The sequence below is a fragment of the Myxocyprinus asiaticus genome, chromosome 22, assembly GCF_019703515.2.
Source record: "Myxocyprinus asiaticus isolate MX2 ecotype Aquarium Trade chromosome 22, UBuf_Myxa_2, whole genome shotgun sequence".
NCBI lineage: Eukaryota > Metazoa > Chordata > Actinopteri > Cypriniformes > Catostomidae > Myxocyprinus > Myxocyprinus asiaticus.
This window is the reverse complement of record NC_059365.1, coordinates 7,689,387-7,712,033: the sequence shown is the minus strand read 5'-3', so window position 1 is coordinate 7,712,033 and position 22,647 is coordinate 7,689,387. Positions and strand designations below refer to the sequence as shown.

Below are 22,647 nucleotides of genomic sequence, written 5' to 3'. Positions count from 1 at the left end.
AGGGTGAGTAAATGATGGGAGAATTTTCAATTTTGGTTGAACTATCTGGTCATTTGCACACATGTATTTTTCAAATGTTTCAAACAAGATTGCATACAGTACATGCAGACATAAATTCATAAAACTAAACCAACTTCTTTTCAATGAGAAAGTCTTTGAGGCTTTTCATTTGCCAGAATCCAACAGAGAGCAGTATTGATGTCTGAATAATGGCCCACCACAAAACATTTCCATTTGTTTCCTCGCTCATTTGGCGAAACGTCTCCTCACGTTCCTGGTTACAGTAAAAATAAACCAATACAAATTACACATAATTACCCGAGAGTAAAAACACATCAGAAAGCATGGGCAGATGAGACTTGGTCTGGTTCTTGTTCCAGTTTTGGCCAGCAATTAATATGGTAACAATTTGTTGTCAGTCACTTACTGCCTGTGTTTGCTTACCCTCTGGAAGTCTTGCTGCCTGCTAATGTACCGGATCTGGTCAATGAGATGTTGCAGGTTGTACTCCATTGCTTTCATAGTGTCTTTTGCTTTGGCAGCACTAGGATCAATGGTATGCTCACCCATTTGGACATCTAAATGCACTTTCTGTGCACAAAAATAAATGAAATAAACCCTGTATCACACATTCAAACATGTTAAAGAACTAGTTTACTCAAAATGAAAATTCTGCCATTATTTATTCACACTCATGTCATTCCAAACCCATATTACTTCTTTTTCTTCTGTGGAACACAAAAGGAGAAATGTTGAAGAATGTACTGACCACTTTTTTCCATATAATGAATGTAAATGGGGACTCGGGCTGTCAAGCTCCAAAATGACCACTATGCATTTATCATAAAAGAAGTCCATATGACTTGTGCACTATATTCCAAGTCTTCTGAAGCCATATGATCGATGCAGTTTTTCCCTTTGTGTTCCATGGAAAAAAGAAAGTCATACAGGTTTGCATTTTTGATTAACTATTCCTGTCAATTCAATGTCTGGTTCGCAGAATCTCTGAACTCACCAAACTATCACCAGCAAACACAGAGAATCTGGTTGAATTGGATTTCATACATAAGAAATGCTGACCCGAAGCATGGGACGTAAAGGTAAATTTTCCATATCTCCCAAAGCGTTTTAACAAGATTACCTGCATATAACAACACAAATAGGAGATGTTATCCCAGATGGTGATAGTTAACAAATATAATATTAAGTTATGTCATGAGTACAGGAAGAGATTAATTCTTCAGACCGAATGCTGTGGATCTCTCACAGTGACAGTTAAACCAAGGTGTGGGGTATTGGCCTTCTTATTTTCATCCCAATACTCTACCCGGAAGAAACCTGAAGAGAGAAAGCAAAAGAGCTTATTACCATATTTTTATGTGCAGTACAGGACCCTGCCTACAGTGGGTGCTCCATTACCCATAAAGCTGAATTCCCTAGATAAAGGAGTCAATATAATGCCACATCTGATATTTTCCCTCATGTTGTCATCAGCAATTAAACATAAATTAGCATTAATCATTTAAATGTTGCACATGTGACCTGACAAAGTTAAAATTCTGGAATCATTATTTAAGGCTTAGTTTTATTTATTTTTTTAGTGATTTTTTTCCCCTAACATGTGTTGAATGTTATGAGGGGTAGTGTCATCACCTCTGACCAACTGGAAAAACTCATATTTCACCTACTTTTCCAACTGCTTTTAGTTCTGTCGACACATTTCCATGGTTTTAATTCATTTATAATAATGATATTTAATGGGAATGTTCTACATTTTGCATACGCAATGGAAATTAAAGTTAAATGAATACTATTATGTACCACTGTCATGGTATTGCCTCTGAACTATGATTGCCAAGTTGTTATATTTAAGGCCATTATCTATATATCAGATAATTTATCTAAGATTAAGTACATTCCAGATGGTAACATGCAGATGTTTGTTTCCAACATTTATCTTGATGTTTGGACAGCATGTACTCATTTATTCTAACAGAAGGGTCTCCATATGAGGACTAAAAGTCTTCAGAGCAACAGTGCACAAGCATGTTAAGCCAACAACAAATGTTTTACATATGCATAGAAAGTACACTTTGAAGCTTTATGAAACTGGTCTTAAAATAACATATGTATAGATAATTATTATAAAATTATAACTGAAGAAAGTGTGTAATATTACATTGCCTGTTGAACTGCATCAGTAGTTGACAGGAACATTTCTCCTGTTACTGCTCAGTATTTGACTTTATTTAGAAAAATTATGAGGTATAGTGTCAGTTAATGTAATGAAGCAAATATGCACTATATTGTATCGGTCAGATACTGTCTACAGCATTCAGCCTTACCTGTCACCAGTGTGTCCTCTGGAATCTCCTCAATGATACATTTTTCCTCCTGTTCTCCCAAATCAAAATACATTGCCGGAGCCAAAACGACAAAATACACTAGCAACGGACAAAACAGCCGTAAATTCATTGCTGTAACCCAGTTCATTTTAAATGTTGGTAACAAATGTAGGCCACAAATAACATTAACCGTTAGCAAAAGAAAGTAGTAGAGCTTTGTGTAAGCAGAAAGCTTAGTGTGAGAAATATGCACCTGCTGTTTCTATAGAGCCATGTTTAAACAAGGTAAAAGGTAAGATCAGGTTGGAACTGAAATATGTTTAAAAAGATAATGAAATAGTTGACCTATTGACTGCTTGGCTTCATTAAGATGACTAGTACTGAGGTTAGATGGATAATAAAAGTGAAATGGTTTGGAAACAGTTTACAATATGTGGCCCCAAAAAGTATCACTTAGAAATGTTTGAATGTCAATGCATTAGACAACTTGATCTAAACTCCTTTTATACATCCACTACAAATTAAATTGGGAATGACAAGTTGGTTAAAAGAAAAATAAAAAAATAAATAAAAATGGCTAGAAAATGTTTAGAATAATTTGATTGCAGATGTCACTTCATTTTATAGTTTGCTTGTGTGGCTTAATACTTTGACAATGTACTTACATTATTTAATATGTTGTTTTGTTTTTACATTGAGAAAAAATGCTTTTGTTTTTCACACAAACATGTCTATTTAAAAAAAGTTTATTTATTTGTATTTACAACTTTTATATACATAATATATGCATTTAATGTACAGATATCATCCACTGAAACAACAAATTTGGACAAGAACAACTATTTAGCCTGATAATGTCACTGGTGTGTTTTTCCACCAGATAGCACCAGACTCCTTAAACACTGGCTCAACCAATGGCGTAAGTTTGGGGTTGGAATATCTGTTTGACCAACCATGAAAAAGATGAGAGGAGTGTTCAGGAAATGCCATTTCATTTGGTGACACAAAAAAATGACACACTACAGCTTTAACTCACCGAGACTACAACATGACCTCAGAGATACCAGTTTTTCCAGATAAAAAGTCTCATTTTGTGTCTGTTATCCAGTGGATTCTGCCAGGTGGATTTTGATGAGGAGATTTTGAATGTCCTTTATATTCACACACAGTTATCAGGGATACAGAGCTTTTTTTCCTCTAGGGAAGGGCAGGCAGCCCCATTGTTTGCAGGATGCATATGAATATAGCGAGTTCTGTGTTTAACCCCCTTCTCACCACACTGACCCTTACAAAGGCCCCAAGGTGACCAGACGGACACCTCACAGTCCAGAGGGGTATCTGTAGGATAAATAAATAGAAGTAGGGAATGAATCATAATAAAAAGTATTATACTTATTAAATGCATAGTTCCCCCAAAAATGAATAACAACGCTGGTTATATGTAGATATTGTTGCATTTAAAGTATTTGTAAAGTTTCATTAAATGAAAAGTAGCCTAAACGCTATTTGAGTTGTTTTATATGACCAAAGCCTTTTCATCTTAAGTATAGTGTTACTATAATTTTAATTAACTTTATGCCACAACAGCAAAATCTTTAAGTTTCCCTTATACTATGCACGAATTGTTGTTCCTCATATTGAACTTGACTAAAGATCGCATTCGCTGAAGCCTTCCAGAAATCCTAACTTTGTAAAAGGTTGATATGTAACACAGATTGGGGACTAGTAAACCAGTAAAACAGAAGGATGGAATTAAAGCACACATTTCACTTCCATGACAAACACTTCCTGAGTGCTGAGTGGCAGAAAACTTTTAAATGGGTTGGCTCTCATTATCTTGTTTGCAGTTTGTTGTTGTGGTTACCATGGGAATGGATAAACCTCTCTGCACGCCCTTGTTTCCTTGAGATCACGCACATGCTTATAAGATTCAAAAGCAAGTAGCCTATGTGGTCTCTTATTTTTTGCATAAGAATGTTTTGTATTTTGGAATCATGAATTTCCATGATTTTCCAGTGATCCCTATTTTTCCAGTGATCCCTAATACCATAATGTTCCTATGATTTTTAAATATTTCAATAATTTACATGCCTTTTCCAGGCCTGGAAATCACAATTTAAAGGGATAGTTCATCCAAAAATGAAAATGTGTTTCTTTTTTCTACAGGACACAAACGAAGATTTGTAGAAGAATATCTCAGCTCTGTACGTCCATACAATGCAAGTGAATGGTAACCAGAACTTTGAAGGTTCAAAAAGTATATAAAGGCAGCTTAAAAGTAACCCATACAACTCCAGTGTTTAAATCCATGTTTTCAGAAGTGATATGATAGGTGTAGGTGAGAAACAAATCAATATTTAAGTCCTTTTTTCTATAAATCTCCAGTTTCACTTTTACTTACACATTCTTCTTGATGATTTGCATTCTTTGTGCATATTGCCACCTACTGGGCAGGGATGATCATTTATAGTAAAAAGGACTTAAATATTGATCTGTTTCTCACCCACACCTGTCATATTGCTTCTGAAGATATAGATTTAGCCACTTAAGTATTATGGATTACTTTTCTGCTGCCTCTATGTGGTTTTTGGAGCTTTAAAGTTCTGGCCACCATTCACTTGGATTGTGAGGACCTACAGAGCTGAAATATTATTCTAAAATTCAGTGATAAACATCTGGGATGGCATGAGGGGGAGTAAATGATGAGTGAATTTTCATTTTTGCGTGAACTATTGCTTTAAAATATTCCCTTATAATTTCTGGTTTTCCATGAGCGAAGGACCCTTGAGATTTCACTGAGCCTACATGTTTGACAACAATTGTATTACAATTCATATTGCAAATTTCCAAAGCTTACTTATAAGAGACTCATCTATTTCATTCCCAGTTGGAATCTGGTTGGATTGCGTTGGTTGAATCGGTAAGTTGAAGATCTGGTTGTTCTTGATCTTAGTTAGGAGGACCTTGGCAATTGGGGGGAGATGCTTCAGTCTGGGATAGTAGAAGGAATTTGCAGGGTGGCTTGGGAATGATGAGGTTATCTAGAGAGGAAAAGATGGATCTGTCAAAACATTCATGAGCTCCATCGGTTACATTAGTCGACTCTCGAGCTGGCATGGATTCCACAAGTTCGTGTAAAACCTGACGATACATGTTAGCTGGTCTCATCAAATCACGTTACCTACATGTTTGCTAAATGTTTTTTATGCAGGTCGTTGTACGTATCGCGGAAGCTTCCTGGTGAAATAAACACAGAGGCGCTACAACAAGTGTCGGGTAAGTTACTTAATAATAGTAATCCACTACAAATGACTCATTATTTCTCTAAATTTGAAATCATATTTCTTTACTAATTACTTCATTGAAAAAGTAATCACATTACTAATTACTTTACTAGTTATTTTCTAAAACACTTTTCCGCTCAACAAATTCAAAATAACGTCAATATTTCTTCCTTGTTCATTGTTACACACAAGCACCTCACATTTCTCCTTCACAATGACTCATTATGGGCCCATAATTCATGTATTCTACATAAATAATATATTAGAAATAAGCATAACCCTATAATGTTCTTTAAAGTAAATTACTGTAATCTGATTATAAGAATTTAAAATGTAATGCATTACACTACTTTTTTACAATAAAGTAATTACATTACAGTAACTGGTTACTTTGTAATTGGATTACACCCAAAACTGGCTACAACAATGACTTTTCTTCACTTTGATTAGTGCCCTAGAAAAAGTGCAGAATCCCAAATATTTATTATTCATTTTACATCATAACTTATGTTATAACTTAACAAATCTTAAACTTTTTTTAATTCCAGGTTAAAATGAAAAAATTCCAGATATTCAATGTAGTCTCAGACTTTTGGACCACACTGTATATTCATCGAAGCTTTTACAGTTGTCTGCTTTTAGACATTACCTGGGTGACCTTGTCTTGAGGAATGGTCTCAAAATTAGGTGAGGAAAAGGTGAAACCACTGTCTGTGCCCGCATCATAGGGATAGAGATCCAAGCTGATGTTCTCCTTCCAGTGATCTCCTTCACACAAGTTCAGACTGTCTACTCCAACAAACCAGTCTGGACTTGGCACAATGCGAACAATGAAGGACAGCTGCAAAATAAGCATGAGTTTGGTTGAACTGCAAACTATATTTGTGATTTTAGATTGCCCATTCATTTTCATTTGAAAAGCTTTATTTACAATTCTCTCTATAGTATTTCATAAGCAATGCCTCAGAGACCAATGAAGGATTCGCAATGCAGAGTGCAAGTTCCAAAAGAATGCTTTGGCAAGAGTATGGAAGTGTTTATAACTTCTGATTGAAAACATATGTAGTTTTTATATGTAAAACATTTGGAATTGATTAATGTTTCTCATGATCTTAAAAATGTTTTGCTCTAAAGGCTAATGCTTAAATGCTTAACATTAATACACATTTCTAAAGTTTTATTAAATGTTTTTGTTTGTTTTATTTTTAATGGATGAGTTGGACTAGATAGTGAAGGAAAAGCAGTCAACATGTGAACTCCTTCATTACTGTCTGAAAAGCATTTCAGCACCTCATGAAGATAGTTTAGAGAATGTCCAGAGTGTGCAGAGCTGTAATCTAGACAAAGAGTGGCTGCTTTGCAGATGCTATAACATAAGATTATTTTGTTGGTCACTACATAATTACCATACTGTTTAATAGTTTTGATCACTTTAGTAGTTTTCCATGTGTAAATGTAGCAATTGTAATAATAAAAAATGTGTGGGTGTGTCCAAACTTTTGACTTGTAATGTGCATTACAGTGGCATGTGCTTTGTGCTGAAGAGAGGTTCACACTTATCCTATTGCAGTGCACAGTCTACTTACTAAGGAGTGCCGTGCATAGACCTCAAATTCTGTGGTTGCTTGGCCGGTTCCTCCAACCACAGGTGGTGTTGAGAAGAGGCCATAGACACTCTGGATGCGTTCCCCAGCCGCCTCCACCTCCTTTATCAGAGTCCAAGCCTCTCCTCTCTCAGAGAACTCTCTCACCCCGTTACTGGCGTATTCGCTCCTTTCCCAGATGTGATAGTCTGTGCTGTGAGTTACTCCTTAAATGTAAAAAACACTACTATCAATAGTTTTCAATATGTGCTTCTTCCGTTTTCAGAAAATATCAAGCAATTTAACTGCCATTGTTGTCTTGCTTGGGCGTAGGGATGATTTGAAAGGTTGTGGGAACACATTAGAGGTGATGTGTGTAATACTTCCTCCTATCCCAGTTTAATATGCAGAGTCAACTATAAGTGAGCCATTTATATGCTGATTAGCCCGGAAAGTGTAACACTGTCTCTGTGGTGCTTTCAAAACTTTGCTCATTTGCTCATTGCAATCCCAACCAGCATAGCAACAACACTGGCTCAACCAATGCCGTGGGTTTGGGGCAGGGCTGTCTTTATATCTGACCAATGGATGAGCTTGTAAACAGAGTTGGTTATGTAATGCAAACGTTAAAATGTTTGGCCTTGTAACTAATGTGCTATAGTAAAAGTGTTTTGATGTCATAAGACAGAATTATGTGAGGAACTGGGTGAAAAGTAAGTGTTTATGAACGGATAATCTGCCATTTTGCTCGTGATTTGTGTGAAAGTAAATAAAAGTCAATGAGTGCATTTACATGCACGTTCTTACATCAATTAAGCTTAATAAGCCGACAATGTGTATGGTCATGTAAACACAATAAACGGCTTTCCTTTATCGGTGTAAGATCACAAACAGCGTAAAAATAAACCGATCAACACAGATAGATTTTTGCCCATTACGCGTTTCATGTAAACACCTTTACCGGCATTCTTACTGGCATATCCAATATGTGTACGTGTTGTGCATATGCATCTTCACGATTTGACGTCAAAAGCAGAGAATAAAGCGATTATTTCAAATGTCATTTAAACATGGATTTCTTGCTTTGTCAGATTATTAAAATAAGAAGATTTTTGGGAATAATGCTTATTTCTAATATATTATTTATGTACAATACATTAATTATGGCCCCGTAACGAGTCTGTGTGAAGTAGAAATGTGAGATGCTTGTGTGTATGACTTGTGAACAAGAAAGAAACCGAGATAATATTTTGAATTTGTTGAGCGGAAAAGAGTTTTAGAAAGTAATGTAAAAGTAAAGTAATTAGTAATGTGATTACTTTTCAATTAAGTAATCTGATTACAATTCTAGATAATTAGTAATTTGTAGTGGATTACTGTTTTTAAGTAACTTACCCAACACTGGTTGTAGCGCCTCTAGTGTTTATTTAACCAGGAAACTGGCGTGAAATGTACACCGAGCCACGTAAAATTAATTTTGCAAAATTATAGGTGATAACGTGATTCTATGAGACCAGGTTGCCATATGACGAGGACGAAATTTCAAAAAGACCCGCAAAGTTTCCACAAGTTATAATGGTTTCTACACCACTGATCTTACTGATAGCCCTGCTGAAACACATTTAAACAAGCTGGTTTGCTGGTCTTAGCTGGTCTACGCTGGTCTTATTAGGTTTTAGTTGGTCTCCTTGTCTGGTCTAGTTGGTCTGTAGCTGGAAAGTTCCCAAAACCCCTCTAAGACCAGGCAACAGACCATCCTGACCCGGATGGTAGACTAGCAAACCAGTCTAGACTAATTTAAACTTTTTTGAAGCAGGTAGAAAACGAACCCACTCACCAATAATGGGGGACCACTGAGCAGGTGGCCTATACAGGGGGTAATGCTTGGGGAAGGCAGTCTGACTCCACTTGCCGGTAAATGTCAGTCTGTACTTGGCTGTAGACGGCGCCATACACACACGGTCCACATCCACCGGCATGGCTGGGATTCCACACAGCAGGCCCAGTGTCAGTGTGAGCCACTGCAGCCAGCAGTTCACACCGAGCGATTGAATCTTTTCCATGCTGGTTCTGTGAGGGAACACTGAACTATTTAATAAAGGAGACATGTAAGTACCTGCCTAAACCAGGTTAAGACATTTTCAACCGCTCCTTTTATTGCGAACTTAGTCACAAAGTTAAAACGTTAGTGTTCGAGCATTTTACATAGCCTCTCACTGTATGTGTTTTGATTTAGTATAACTGTGTTATGCACTGACTAATGTGGAAGGAATTTAGGTCGAGATAACTAAATTCCCTCCCACTGTTTCCTGGCTCTGTTATATGGCTTATTCAGCATAAAATGGTAACTAGTTCAAATTGGTTGAGTTACGACCTGACACCCTTAGAATATTAAAAATAAATAAATAAAATCAATTTAACCCCCATCTTACATGCATTATCCAATTCCATGTCCCATTATAATTATTATAATTAATTTATACATTAACATATTTACACTATCACTCATGTAGTCATTCATTTACTATGCATAAAATGAAGCATAAAGTGGTTCAGCGATACAATATCAAAAAAAAAAAATCAATTCAGTCTTTTTAAAACATGCTTTATCTAATTTAATGCCCCAAGTACCCATTATAACTATTATAATTTATTTAGACATTAATAAATAAAATATTTCATTTATTAATTCATGGAGTATACTTTTCTCCTTGTATTCATGTAAAATAAAACTGTTCCCCTTTAAAAAGCACATACTCTAAAAATGCAGTTGAATTTAAATGTTTATTAAACTTACTGGGTTTGCAGAGCCAGATCAAGTTTTCTGCAGAAGAGTTGAGTGGAGGTCACCTGTTCCGGGGCATTCAGAGAAAGACTGCGAGATTACTGAGCGTCTTCCAGCTATTTATGTGTTTCCACCGATCCCTACAGTCTAACAATCTCAATAACCTCCTGACCCCTCCCAGATGTTCTGTAGAGCCGAGCTCTTCACACTCCACATTACAACTCCGTGTGGGATTTCCCCATATGTGTCTGCAAACAAGTCATAGTTTGAATCAGGATGCACTTCTTTTTTTTTCAAACAGAATTCCATAGAGACAGCAGCACTATGCAGCTCCTGGGGTTTTGCAGTCAGATGAGGAGGTAGTATTATGGGATTGGTTGGCTGATTGTGGAAACAGACTTGGCTGGTTGCTCGGCAATGTAGAGGCACTTAACAGATCCCGCCTGCAGCCGATAATTGCTTCCACATGCTCACGTTTTGCCCATCGCCTTCTCAAATTTTCTCCAGTTTCTTGACACTTTATTTGCTGTGAGATGTTTGGATGTGGTTTTCTGCAAAGCCAGTTCCATTTCTGAGAGCTCGCTTTAATCGTTTTTAATATTCCTCTGTTGTAAATTGGGCTCTGGCCCAACTAGATTGCAGCATTTAATGTGTTTGACAGATGTTGTATGTCTGTCTCAATCTGGGGTCAGTTTCTGTCAAGCATCCCTCATTGTTCATTCGAGTTGTCTCACATGTCACTCCATGCGATCACAATGGACTAACGGAAATATTAATAGAAACAGAAAGAGTCATCTAGGTGTGTTAAAACGAACTTGAATCGATCACACGAATGGATTAATTTAACAGTAACTCAAAGGAAGTAATAAATACACAAGGGGATCTTAGCAAAGAGGTCCTGGCAATTAAGTCATCAATTGCAAAACTCTGAAGATCTAGTTCTCAAACAGCTCTAATGTTTTTACCATTTCAGAAAGTACACTTGTGACATAGATCAGTGAAAGCACAGATGATCACAGTTACTTTCTACTAATTTACAGAAACACTTCATATTCCACATTGAACTTTGCCATCAATCCAGCGGTTCTGACATTTTGTAAGGCAAGAGTATCCCTAGTATTAGTATTTTAAATATTGCTAACATATTTTGTGAAAATGTGATTTAAACCATTTACTAAACTGGTTTACTTGCTTTTAAGCTTAAAGGAATGTTCTGGATTCAGTACAAGATAAGCTCAATCGACAACATTTGTGGCATAAAGTTGGTTAACACAAAACGTAATTTCATCTCGACCCTCACGGTTATCCTCGTGCGACCCCGTGTACAAATGCATGGACGTTGTATTTTGGCTTTGCTATATGCAGCGCATAATTTCATTTCATTTCAACTGACTGATCTCAGTTCAGGGGACTCTGGGCTGTCAGTAAAGGGTTAAACTTTCAGCGTACGGAGTCATGTGACAAAACAACATAGCGCTGATCACAGCGGAGTTTGTCTTTGAGAGAAATGCCAACAAAACTACATCTGGTAAGAAACCTAATTAAGTTTTTACATTGAAACCTGTGTGTTAAAAGAGTCTCTAGTTTCATCTGATATGCCATTTTTAACATTTGAGCGATTTATTGCAAAATGCCACGCTGCTAAACACTATGTACACTATGGTGGACAATAACACTAGATTTTCATTACAAATCCTATATTTACTGTGCATTTTCACATTGAGAAATTAGATTTGCTTTCAGAGGCTTTATATGAAGTTAGGATGAAAATATGGTATTTTTCAAACTGTTCTGAGACTAGTGCAGACTGACAGCTCACTGGAGGTTTAGTCATTCACTAAATAGGGAGCAGGGGAGCATCCTATATCCTTCCTATGAAGCCAAGTGAATTCAATCAAAACTTCCTATCAAAAGTTCAGTTTCAGGCTGCAGATGATGTTTAAACCACTCAACATATTTGGCAGACATGGGACAATGGTAATCAGTACTTAGATTTTATAATGTATCATTTTAACATGGTTGGCAGTGATAGGATGATGCTGGCTAGAATTAATTATGCTAATTTCTGATTGGTAAAATGCTTTAGCACTATCACTTGTTTGTTTGACAGTGCAAAGAGAGAACATTGAGATTTTGTTGCCAAAGTAGAAAAAAACAACATAAAAGTCAAATCAAGTCAAATAATTTTTATTTGTATAGTTTTTTATTTGTGCTTTTCCCAATACACGTTGTTCCAAAGCAGCTTTACAGAAAATCAGCTGTAATGTCTGTAACATCTCAAAAACATGAATAACCAACACTCCTGGAAACATAATAAACCATTTGAAAAAAAAAAAAAAAAACTTGTCTATAGCTTGGTATTATTTAAAATTTCACAACTTAGTCCTGCTGTCCACATATGTGGACATACATTTTTAGGAAAACTATTTGCTCTAGGTACTAGGTACTAGTTACAAATCAAAACGGGAAATGGAAAATGCACACAGCAATCACTCTTGGGTCTCAGGAGGTTATGAAGTGAATGGGGGCCAGTCCATAAACATTAAAATACACATTGTTACGGGGCCTGGGTAGCACGCTGTGAGTAAACACGCTGACTACCACCCCTGGAGTTCACGAGTTCGAATCCCAGGGTGTGCTGAGTGACTCCAGCCAGGTCTCCTAAGCAACCAAATTGGCCCATTTGCTAGGGAGGGTAGAGTCACATGGGGTAACCTCCTTGTGGTCGCTATAAAGGGGTTCGCTCTCGGTGGGGTGCGTGGTGAGTTGTGCGTGGATGCCGTGGTGGATGGTGTGAAGCCTCCACATGTGCTATGTATCCACGGTAACGTGCTCAACAAGTCACGTTATAAGATGCGCGGATTGACGGTCTCAGACGTGGAGGCAACTGAGATTCGTCCTCCTCCACCCAGATTGAGGCGAGTCACTACGCCACCACGAGGACTTAGAGTGCATTGGGATACATATTGTTTCAAAAGTATAACTTTTGTTGCCATGATGACGTACAGCATAAACCCACAAACCCTGAAATGACTGTAAAAATGCTGATTTAAACAACTTTACAGCTCTAATAACAGTTTTAACAGAAGAATTAATGTGCTTTTATAAAATTATAAACTTCACATTTCTGCCTTTAAGCTCTTCAAATTTGGCCCAATTCACTTCCATTGTACTTTAAGTGCCTCACCGTTACCCAGATTTTTGCTTTTTTTTTTTTTTTTTTTAAGAAAAGGGGGTACGAGTCAAAATTTATTTTTGTAATAAGCAAAATTATGCCACAAATGCAGTCGATTGAGCCTAACTTGTGTTAAACCCAGAATATTCCTTTAAGTGGGACACATCCACCCTAATACTTAGATTAGTAGTTGATTAATAAGGGTTTTACATTTGGATACATCTTTGCTGCAATCAAAGGTTTGGATCGCTAATGCAACCCTTTTCGTAATTGTCTCCTTAAGATGAATCGCTTATGTTGTATTATTACTCTAAGTCGCTTTGGATAAAAGCATCTGCCAAATGAATAAATGTAAAATGTAAATGTAATACAAAATTGCATGTTCAGTCCTAAGCAGGGGTAACTTTATACTTACAGGAAATACATTTCAAAATTGTGCCCTTGCAGTATCCTTGATCCAAGTAAACTGTTCAGTTGACATCAATCCAGTCCATCATGTCTCTTTGTATAAAGAACTAATACTAAAAGTTAACACTGGTTGTATACCATGACAGGGCAAAAATGTTTTGTTACCATCTGAAGTATCACAAATGATTTTTTTTTAAATTGTATGTAATAAAGTTATCTTAAAAAAAAAAAAAAAGTTAATGTCACCATGGTTCGATTATTGTAAGTCCTATTTTTTATTATTATTATTTTTTTAGGCAATCAGGATGTTCAAGCAAGTTTGTTGTTCTGCTTTTAGGTTTAACTGAAGACTGGCTTCTTTTTAGTTTATTTCTTTTCAGTATGAAGCAATATGTATGTCAGCCAGGGCTGTGTTGGAAACTACTGTGTTTAAAGCAAAAATGGAACCATGGCTGTTAAAATCTTAACCATGCACGAGTTCCAAAAATTATTCCTTTAGGAAGCATTGCTGAATTTACGATGAAAATAACTTCTTGTTTACAAAGAAACCAATGGCAGTCTTAATTAAACCTAAATATGTCAATTGATGAAATTCATTAGTTGTTGACCATCCATCATCACTATATTGGCTGTCTATGGTTTGGAATAATGTACTGTATATGGATAGGTGATTCTGATACAGGCTATCTCTTTTAAGACAAGAGGTTGACTGTTGACCCATAAAGTAAAAGTTTCCTGTTATTCCCATTCACATTTCCCAGTGTGGTCATCTACTCATAGACCGGCGGTATAAAGAATATGAGTTACCGGGTCCTTCCTTAAGACAGATTTATTTTCCAGCTTGGTGGCATTTTACAGTGAACTTGAAAGCCAACCTTGATATTTAGTCTTTGGTATGAGTGTGTTTGCAGACAAATACATCTGCATTATGTGTTAAGTATTAATTCATTTTTTTAAATGCTGAAATCTTCTGGCTCAAATGCAGTTTGCTGCGAATTGGCTGATCACATTATTGTATTGGAAAACAACAATTTGGTCCAATCTGAAACTAAAGTGTAACCATTACGTAAGTGTTATTCACTATTTGTGTGTCACTCCACATCCTCCAGTTGGATGCTCTTCAATTTATATCTGCCACAGATTCCATCATCCTCCTGTGTGATTTTATCCTTAGTGGATACAAAATCTGAGAAGTCTGAACGCTGCCTGAGGCTTCCTGAAGTGCATTAAACTCTTTTATTGGAGTTCATTATTTGTTTTGGTAGAAGCAGGATGCCTTGTATGTTTATGCTTTCGTAAATACACTGCTTCTTTCCTATCTCTTATTATTGAGGCAAAATTATAGCCATATTTTGGTTATCAAATTACTTGCATATTATAATTATTCTGTGGGTATTTTGGGTTCAAAAAGGTTCTTAACATCTTATGAATATTCATTGTTGCAAATCTTTTAAAGGGATAGTTCACCCAAAAATCCTGCCATCATTTACTCACCCTCATGTTGTTCCATACCCATTCTTTGCATGTTTTTCCATTCAGTGATGACTGAGGCTAACATTCTGCCTAACGTCTCCTTTTGTGTTCCACGACAGAAAGTCATACAGGTTTGTTTTTTCCCCTTTTTCTCCCAATTTGGAATGCCCAATTCCCAATGTGCTTTTAAGTCCTCGTGGTCGTGTAGTGATTTGCCTCGACCCAGTTGCCTCTGCGTCTGAGACCGTCAACCCACGCATCTTATCACGTGGCTTGTTGAGCACGTTGCCATGGAGACATAGCGTGTGTGGAGGCTTCACACCACCCACCGCAGCATCCACGCTCAACTCACCATGCGCCCGACCACGAGGAGTTTACCCCATATGACTCTACCCTCCCTAGCAACTGGGCCAATTTGATTGCTTAGGAGACCTGGCTGGAGTCACTAAGCACACCCTGGGATTCGAACTAGCGAACTAGCGAACTCCAGGGGTGGTAGCCAGTGTCTTTTACCACTGAGCTAACCAGGCCCCTAGTCATACAGGTTTGTAACATCATGAGGGTGAGTAAACAATGACAGAATTTTCATTTTTGCATGAACAACATTGGAGGCCATTTGGAGGTATTGTTGTTGGAATATTCATGATTTCAGGATTTGTGAGAATTTTAACTAAAATCCGTGGCTCCTTGGTTCTTTATTTTGGACTGCTTAAAGTTACAGGTGGAAAGGTAATCATACACATTTTACATCATGAGAAGCCAAATATCATGACTTGTACCATGTGTCATCATTAAATGCTTGGCAACTTGATACTTTTAAGCACTGATTTAAGGGTTGCACAATTATAAAATGTCTGGCAACACAATGTTGTGAGGTGTCATCCATAAAAACACTTAATCTAAGCACTCAACCTTGGCCAAATTATATTTGCATCATTATCACAATATTTATCGTTCTCTGATCTTGTACAACTGCACATTCTGCTATGTTTTCTGAGTTATGTCTGTGAAGTAATCAATACTTATTACTTTTGGATGGACAGAAATTCAGATTACAAGTCTATTTTACCCAAATAAACCCACCCCTAAACTGTGGTTTATCGCTTTACATGTCATTCAGACGGTCTCTTCCTATGTGGACAATTCTTAGCTAAATAAGCTGCGGTGAGGGCCAGACTTGTCAAAAGTTTGGCTATATGTGTAAGCAGAGACTATTTAGCAGACATGGGCCACTTCTATTAAAATGAACTGGAGAAACTGGAATGCCCAAAGGTCAACGGATTTAGAAAGGAAGTCCCGCCTTACAGGTAAAAGAGCCAATCACCTTTTAGATACAGACATCGCCTGTCAATCAACTTGAGAATGCACAGTAGCTATACAAGTCAGGAAAATTGTGTTTTTATAGCGTAATCTGAGGTAAAGAAGCACAATTTATGATACCAGTGTTGTCAGATTTCACTGCTGATTTGGTTGTGCCATGTTGGAGATTTCGGTCTTTCCCCATTCAAGTAGAGAGGAGCTGCACTTGTATGCAGGTTGTTTCCACAGACAAATAGCTGCCTGAGAGCATTCCAAAGATGGCTGCCAGTGGACTGACTTGCTAAAAAGAGTCTTTTCTGTCATTAGGTCATTGAGACTTGATTTAAGATTTAAAAGTTAAGAGACTTGACTCTGACTTTGACCAGAACTCTGATTTGGACCGGTGTCTGTAAGGTGTATGCCAAGACTGCAGGCCAAGACTTTTACATTTTTTTGTGCAAAGAAATTTATCCTGTTGGACCTGTCATAACTTGAAGACGGTAAAAATATTGGTTGACAAGTATATATTGGGCAATGCTGTTTTCCAATTAAATTTACCACATCTGTCAATGATAGAAACAGGGATTTGGCTTTAGTGAATTTAGTATTGTTTACAAAATTCCACACAGGATTTCAAGAGGCTGATAGAGATGTGCACAGTTCTGTTGGATACATAACTTAGTCTTCATGTCATGAGGAATTAAGTCCAATATTACAAGTTATGTCGTGTAACAGGTTTTAATATCAAGTCGTGTCCATTTGGAAAAGGTTAGGATGTGTATTTTCACATTTATTGTGCCACTGTTTTAATTGCCTTCTAACATTGCTTTTTTTTTTCTTCCATTTTCTCCCCAATTTGGAATGCCCAATTCCCAATGGGCTCTAAGTCCTCGTGGTGGCAGTTACCTCGGCATCTGAGACCGTCAATCTGTGCATTTTATCACATGGCTTGTTGAGCACGTTACCGTGGAGACGTAGCGTGTGTGGAGGCTTCACGCTATTCTCTGCGGCATCCACGCACAACTCACCACGTGCCCCACTGAGAGCGAGAACCACGTTATGGCGACCACATTATGACTCTAACCTCCCTAGCAACTGGGCCAATTTGGTTGCTTAGGAGACCTGGCTGGAGTCACTCAGCACGCCCTGGATTCGAACTTGCGACTCCAGGCGTGGTAGTCAGCGTCAATACTCGCTGAGCTACCCAGGCCCCCCTAACTTTGCTTTTGAAAATGTGACTTCCAACCCTCGTTGAACTTGTATAGTCATGTGTGTAGTGTTATGCCAAAAAAAGTCTGGAAAGGTAATTGGGGAAAATATTGGACATTGTCTGATGGATTGGAGAATCATGAACACTGTAAATGTATTTCATTATTATTCCTTGAGGCACATGCAATTTTAAACAATTGTACTTTCCAGATGTTGTAATTCTTGGAATCATAGGACAGTTTAAGACTGTTTTTTTCCTAATAAATGTTTTGACATGAGAACCGTTGTTTTTGCAAGGATTATGAATGAACAGCATGTTAACTGATAACATTCAAACATTCTACAAACATTCTTTACCTTCGCAATGGGTGCATGTTGTACAATTGTTATTTTCTTTGAAGACAAGTTTTTCTCCAAGTATTGGAAATTGAGAAATGCTGTCGTTTTTGCTGTAATTTTACACATTTCACAGCATCATACCAGAACTGATTTTGAAATATACAGTATAACGTTATAAATATCTGATGTCATAACAATACCATTCTTAAAGGAATAGTTCACCCAAAAATGAAAATTCTGTCATCATTTACTCACCCTCATTCCGTCCCAGATGTGACTTTCTTCTAATGAATTTACGAAGATTCTTAGAAGAATATATTTGCTCTGTTCTGTAGGTCCACACAATGCAAGTGAATGGTTGCCAGACCTTTGAAGCTCCAAATATCACATAAAGGCAGCAAAAAAAGTAATCCATATGACTCCAGTGGTTAAATCCATGTCTTCTGAAGTGATCCAATCACTTTGGGAGAGAAACAGATCAATATTTAAGTCTTTTTTTTACTATAAATCTCCACTTTCACTTTCATGAAAGTGGAGATTTATAGTAAAAAAGGACTTAAATGCAATCACTTTGGGTGAGAAACAGATCGATATTTAAGTCCTTTTTAAATATAAATCTCCACTTTCTTGCTTGCTTTATTACTATTGTTTATACTTAGGGTTAGGGATTTGAACAAACCCCCTAAGAAATAAAATTCAGTGTGCAAATTTGCATATGTTTGCTATTGACATGGATGATACCTCAAATTATGCATTATGTTGAGGAGACATATGATTTACAACTGATGATAAAACAAGCTAAAAAGCTCTATTGAGGGACAAAATATCATAGATACTTGGGGTGGGCTCTTTTGACTTGACGACCTGACCAACCACCATAGCATCATAGCACTCATATTTTCTTCAGAAAATGGAAGAATTTGGTCATTAAACAATTTAATGACATTAAGAGTCATTAAACAATGACTAATCAATGTTTTCCTTGGGAGACAAATGAGCACAATTTGACCGTTTCATTATCATGAAAAAGGGCATACTGTATCTTCATTCTACATGACACATCAAGAGAAGTAAATCAGTAATGGCATTATCCAACGGCAATGCTAACTCATTTAAATAACATTTTCCCTTTTTCTGTATAATTTTGTGGAATAAAACAGGCGCCAAGTCCATCATTGGCAAATCTCGTGGCAGCCTATTTCAAGAAAGCACTGTTTCAGAAAGAGGTCACTCCTATCTCACGTGTGATCTTTCATGCACGTGAGTGAGACAGCATGGACTAATTCTGCAAAGTTAAACTAAGACAGCTGGAGAGCGGCACTCAATAAAACGATGCCAAAGCTTTTTGAAAAAATGCAGTAGGCTTGTCCTCAAAAATAGTGTGATATTTGCATGACAGTTTTAAATGGTCTAGTTGGCCTATATAGAAATCGTGAGCCAAACTTTGCTTCCAGCTTTATCCACAGGTGGACGACAAAAACTTTGGAAATATGGGTCAGACCCATTTTTGGAAACGAGTGCATATTAAGCAAGGACAAAACAATTACATGTGTATATGCAAAGCCAAACAAAACTCGTTTGTCTTTATAAGAGGTCTTTTTTGCTCTATGCTTGTTGTGTTTGGCAAATTTTTACATCTAGACAGCAGTTTAGTTTTTTGTGGGAATGCAGTTCCGCTATTGAGATCTGTGATTGACCGATATCTGTAGCTGTAATTTCTTTTTTAACAATGAAAACATCATTCATAAAAAGCTGAAGTGTGCATTTTTTTTCATTGTTAAATAATTTCTCCTATGCCATCTTAATATGCAGAGACAACTAAGACAATAAGTGAATAAGTAGGTTGATTTCACATAAAAGAGTAACACTGTGGCATTATCAGAACATTCCTCTGTTTGTTTGGGCATAACAACCAGTCCGACACAGCAACAGTGACTCAACCAATGGTGTGAGTTTGGTGCAAGGCGACTGTATCTCTCACAAAAAGTTCTGCACTCCCTAGCAATAGTTTGCATTTCAAGTTTTACGTTCCCTCGCAATAGTTTGCGTTCCAAGCTGCATCCCTTGCAATAATAATAGTACCATGTTGTTGTTGTTTTTTTTAAATCTATGGTAAATTTTGTAGTTAAAATGGTTTTACTACATACACCATAGTTAAACTGTGGTTACTATAGTAAATTCATGGTTAATCTTTGTGAGGGTTGGATGAAGTTGCAAGGGGACACACATAACATATTGTGAGGGAACACAAACCATTGCACAAGAATGCAAAACTATTTGTAAGGAAACGCAAAAAATATTTTACAAATAAATAAATTCCCTCCCTGTCCTCTGAAAGGCTACCTAGTGTACGGAGCCTCTTAGAGGACAGGGTGGGATTTTTTAAATAGTTTTGCGTGCCCTCGCAATAAGTTTTGCTTGACCTCGCAATAATTTACCATGGTTTTACTACAATAACCATACTTTAACTATGATATTTTTTTGTGAAACCATAGTGATAATACAGGAGAACGTAAACTATGGTAATAAAAATTATAATTTTGTGGTTATTATTGTTTTACTCTAAAAATACCATAGTTTAACTATAGTAATAGTGTAAACTGTAGTAGCCATAGTTTTTTGCAGAAACCATGTTTTTTCTATAGTTATATTGTAGTAACAAAGTAACTCTTGTTTCTTTGTAGAAACCATGGTTTTAATACAGCATACCTGTAACCGTAAAGTAACCATGGTTTTACTATAAATTACCCATATTAAGTCTTGCGGTTACTATGGTTTTACTACAAATACCATAATAACCACAAAATGTTTATTTGCATGATCATAGTTTTTCATTTTCCTGTATTATTACTATACTATACAATGAATATCAAGGTTAAAAAGTTTACTATAGTAAAACCATGGTACATTTATTGCGAGGGAATGCAAAACTTATCGCAAGGGAATGCAAACTATTGAAAGGGAATGCAAAACTTATTGCGAGGGATTCAAACTATTGTGAAGGAACGCAAAACTTATTTTGAGGGAACGCAACTATTGCGAGGGAACGCAAAACTTATTTTGAGGGAACGCAAACTATTGCGAGTGAACGTAAAACTTATTTTGAGGGAACGCAAACTACTGCGTGTGAATGCAAAACTTATTACAAGGAAACGCAAAACTTATTTCGAGGAAACGCAAACTATTGTGAGTGAACGCAAAACTTATTGCGAGGGAATGCGAACTATTGCGAGGGAATGCAAAATTTATTGCGAGGAAACACAAAACTTATTGCGAGGAAACGCAAAACTTATTGCGAGTCAACGCAAACTATTGCGAGGGAACGCAAACTATTGCGAGGGAACGCAAAACTTATTACGAGGGAACGCGAACTATTGCGAGGGAACACAAAACCTATTGCGAGGGAACGCAAAATGTATTGCCAGGGAACGCAAACTATTGTGAGGGAACGCAAAACCTATTGTGAGGGAACACAAAACTTATTGCGAGGGAATGCAAAACGTATTGCCAGGGAACGCAGACTATTGTGAGGGAACGCAAAACTACTGCGAGGCATGCAAAACGTCTAGTGAGGGAATGCAAAACTATTGCGAGGGCATGCAAAACTTATTGCGAGGGATTAAAACTTATTGCAATCTATTGTGAGGGAACGCAAACTATTGCGAGGAAATGCAAAACTATTGTGAGGGCATGCTAAACTTATCGCAAGGGAACGCAAAATGTAATGCAAGGGAACGCAAAACTGTTGTGAGGGGTTTCAAAACTCATTGCGAGGAAATGCACAACTATTTCAGAAAAAAATACCTGCCCTGACCTCTAAGGGGCTCTGTACTAGTTAAACCTGTTAAAAAAACAATAATTATTTTTGCAATTCCATTTGGTAATGCTAGTGACCCAGAAATTTCACACCTCATCATTAACACACTAGATTATCTCAGATTTGTTTAAACTGGTTCACTGAGGGTTTTCTGGGGAAATGAAACAAAATATTTTTTGCTGATGGTGTATTTAGCTAATTTTCTCTCTGAATTAAAATGTTTATTCAATTTTATATTTTCCATTCAGGCCACTTATGTTTGATTCTGTGTATATTATTTCATACCATTAATGAATTCCATAGCATCATATACAGTATATTCATTAAAAATGCATTAGCAGCTCAGTGTGATATATGGGTCAATGTAAAAAGGAAAGCAATACTGTTATTATAATGAGCAGGTAATCCTTTGCCATAGCTACTGCCATCCTTTTTATTTAGTTTTATATATGCCCTTAATGCTTCTCAGCTAAACTCAGAAACGGATCCCATATCATTGGCTTTCAACTGAAGCAAGCCACGTGTCTGCCAGCCACTGCGACTCTCCTAGTTATTCGGGAAAAGGAAGTCTGGAAAAAGTCTGGCTTCAACCATGTCTGTGGCTGACAAACGAAAGCTTTCAGAATTGTTTCAGCAGATCCTACAGTTCATACATACATTAAATGACTGAATTTAATAACAAAACCATAGGGTTCCAGACATGTATTTCCTCATTAGACAACACCCTGCCTTTACAGAAAATATAAAAATGGTTGGCTTATAATAATAACTCACATTTGAGATGTTTATATTGTTTTTTAACAGTACCGTTTCTTATCATCTGTGATCACTTAAATATTAAAAATCTTCCACAAACTTTGAAAACTCTGGCAATATCCTGAATCACTGACATACATCAATCTGACAGATTTGACAAAATCAGCCAGTCGA

The 22,647-nt window shown here is 36.9% G+C and overlaps 2 protein-coding genes across 3 annotated transcripts; both read right to left on the bottom strand.

The window, feature by feature from the left end:
* LOC127413377 (transmembrane emp24 domain-containing protein 11-like) lies at positions 1–2,564 on the bottom strand. Its single transcript, XM_051650509.1, has 5 exons — positions 2,346–2,564; positions 1,247–1,338; positions 1,016–1,141; positions 445–591; positions 1–274 (listed from the first exon to the last, which is right to left on the bottom strand). Exons 1-5 carry the CDS (start codon positions 2,491–2,493, stop codon positions 125–127), a joined length of 663 nt encoding a protein of 220 aa, XP_051506469.1. The 5' UTR covers positions 2,494–2,564; the 3' UTR covers positions 1–124.
* Positions 2,565–3,075: 511 nt separating this feature from the next.
* On the bottom strand, positions 3,076–10,344 carry LOC127413369 (spondin-2-like). 2 transcript variants are annotated; one of them, XM_051650482.1, is made up of 6 exons: positions 10,010–10,344; positions 9,050–9,300; positions 7,216–7,439; positions 6,279–6,470; positions 5,203–5,386; positions 3,076–3,683 (listed from the first exon to the last, which is right to left on the bottom strand). In XM_051650482.1, the coding sequence occupies exons 2-6, from the start codon at positions 9,273–9,275 to the stop codon at positions 3,505–3,507; spliced, it is 1,005 nt and encodes a 334-aa protein (XP_051506442.1). In that variant the 5' UTR covers positions 9,276–9,300; positions 10,010–10,344; the 3' UTR covers positions 3,076–3,504. The 2 variants fall into 2 exon arrangements, with proteins under 2 accessions (XP_051506442.1, XP_051506441.1); XM_051650481.1 differs by having other exon boundaries at positions 9,050–9,282; positions 10,010–10,340.
* Between the last annotated feature and the right edge of the window lie 12,303 nt (positions 10,345–22,647).

Coding starts and splice junctions, on each gene's coding strand:
- LOC127413377 (XM_051650509.1), bottom strand. CDS start 2,493: ATGAACTGGGTTACAGCAATGAATTTACGGCTGTTTTGTCCGTTGCTA. Junction 1,142..1,246: donor TGAGAGATCCACAGCATTCG/GTCTGAAGAATT, acceptor TGTTATATGCAG/GTAATCTTGTTAAAACGCTT. Junction 275..444: donor GGCAGCAAGACTTCCAGAGG/GTAAGCAAACAC, acceptor TACTGTAACCAG/GAACGTGAGGAGACGTTTCG.
- LOC127413369 (XM_051650482.1), bottom strand. CDS start 9,275: ATGGAAAAGATTCAATCGCTCGGTGTGAACTGCTGGCTGCAGTGGCTC. Junction 7,440..9,049: donor TCAGTGGTCCCCCATTATTG/GTGAGTGGGTTC, acceptor TTTACATTTAAG/GAGTAACTCACAGCACAGAC. Junction 6,471..7,215: donor TCTATGCACGGCACTCCTTA/GTAAGTAGACTG, acceptor CTTATTTTGCAG/CTGTCCTTCATTGTTCGCAT.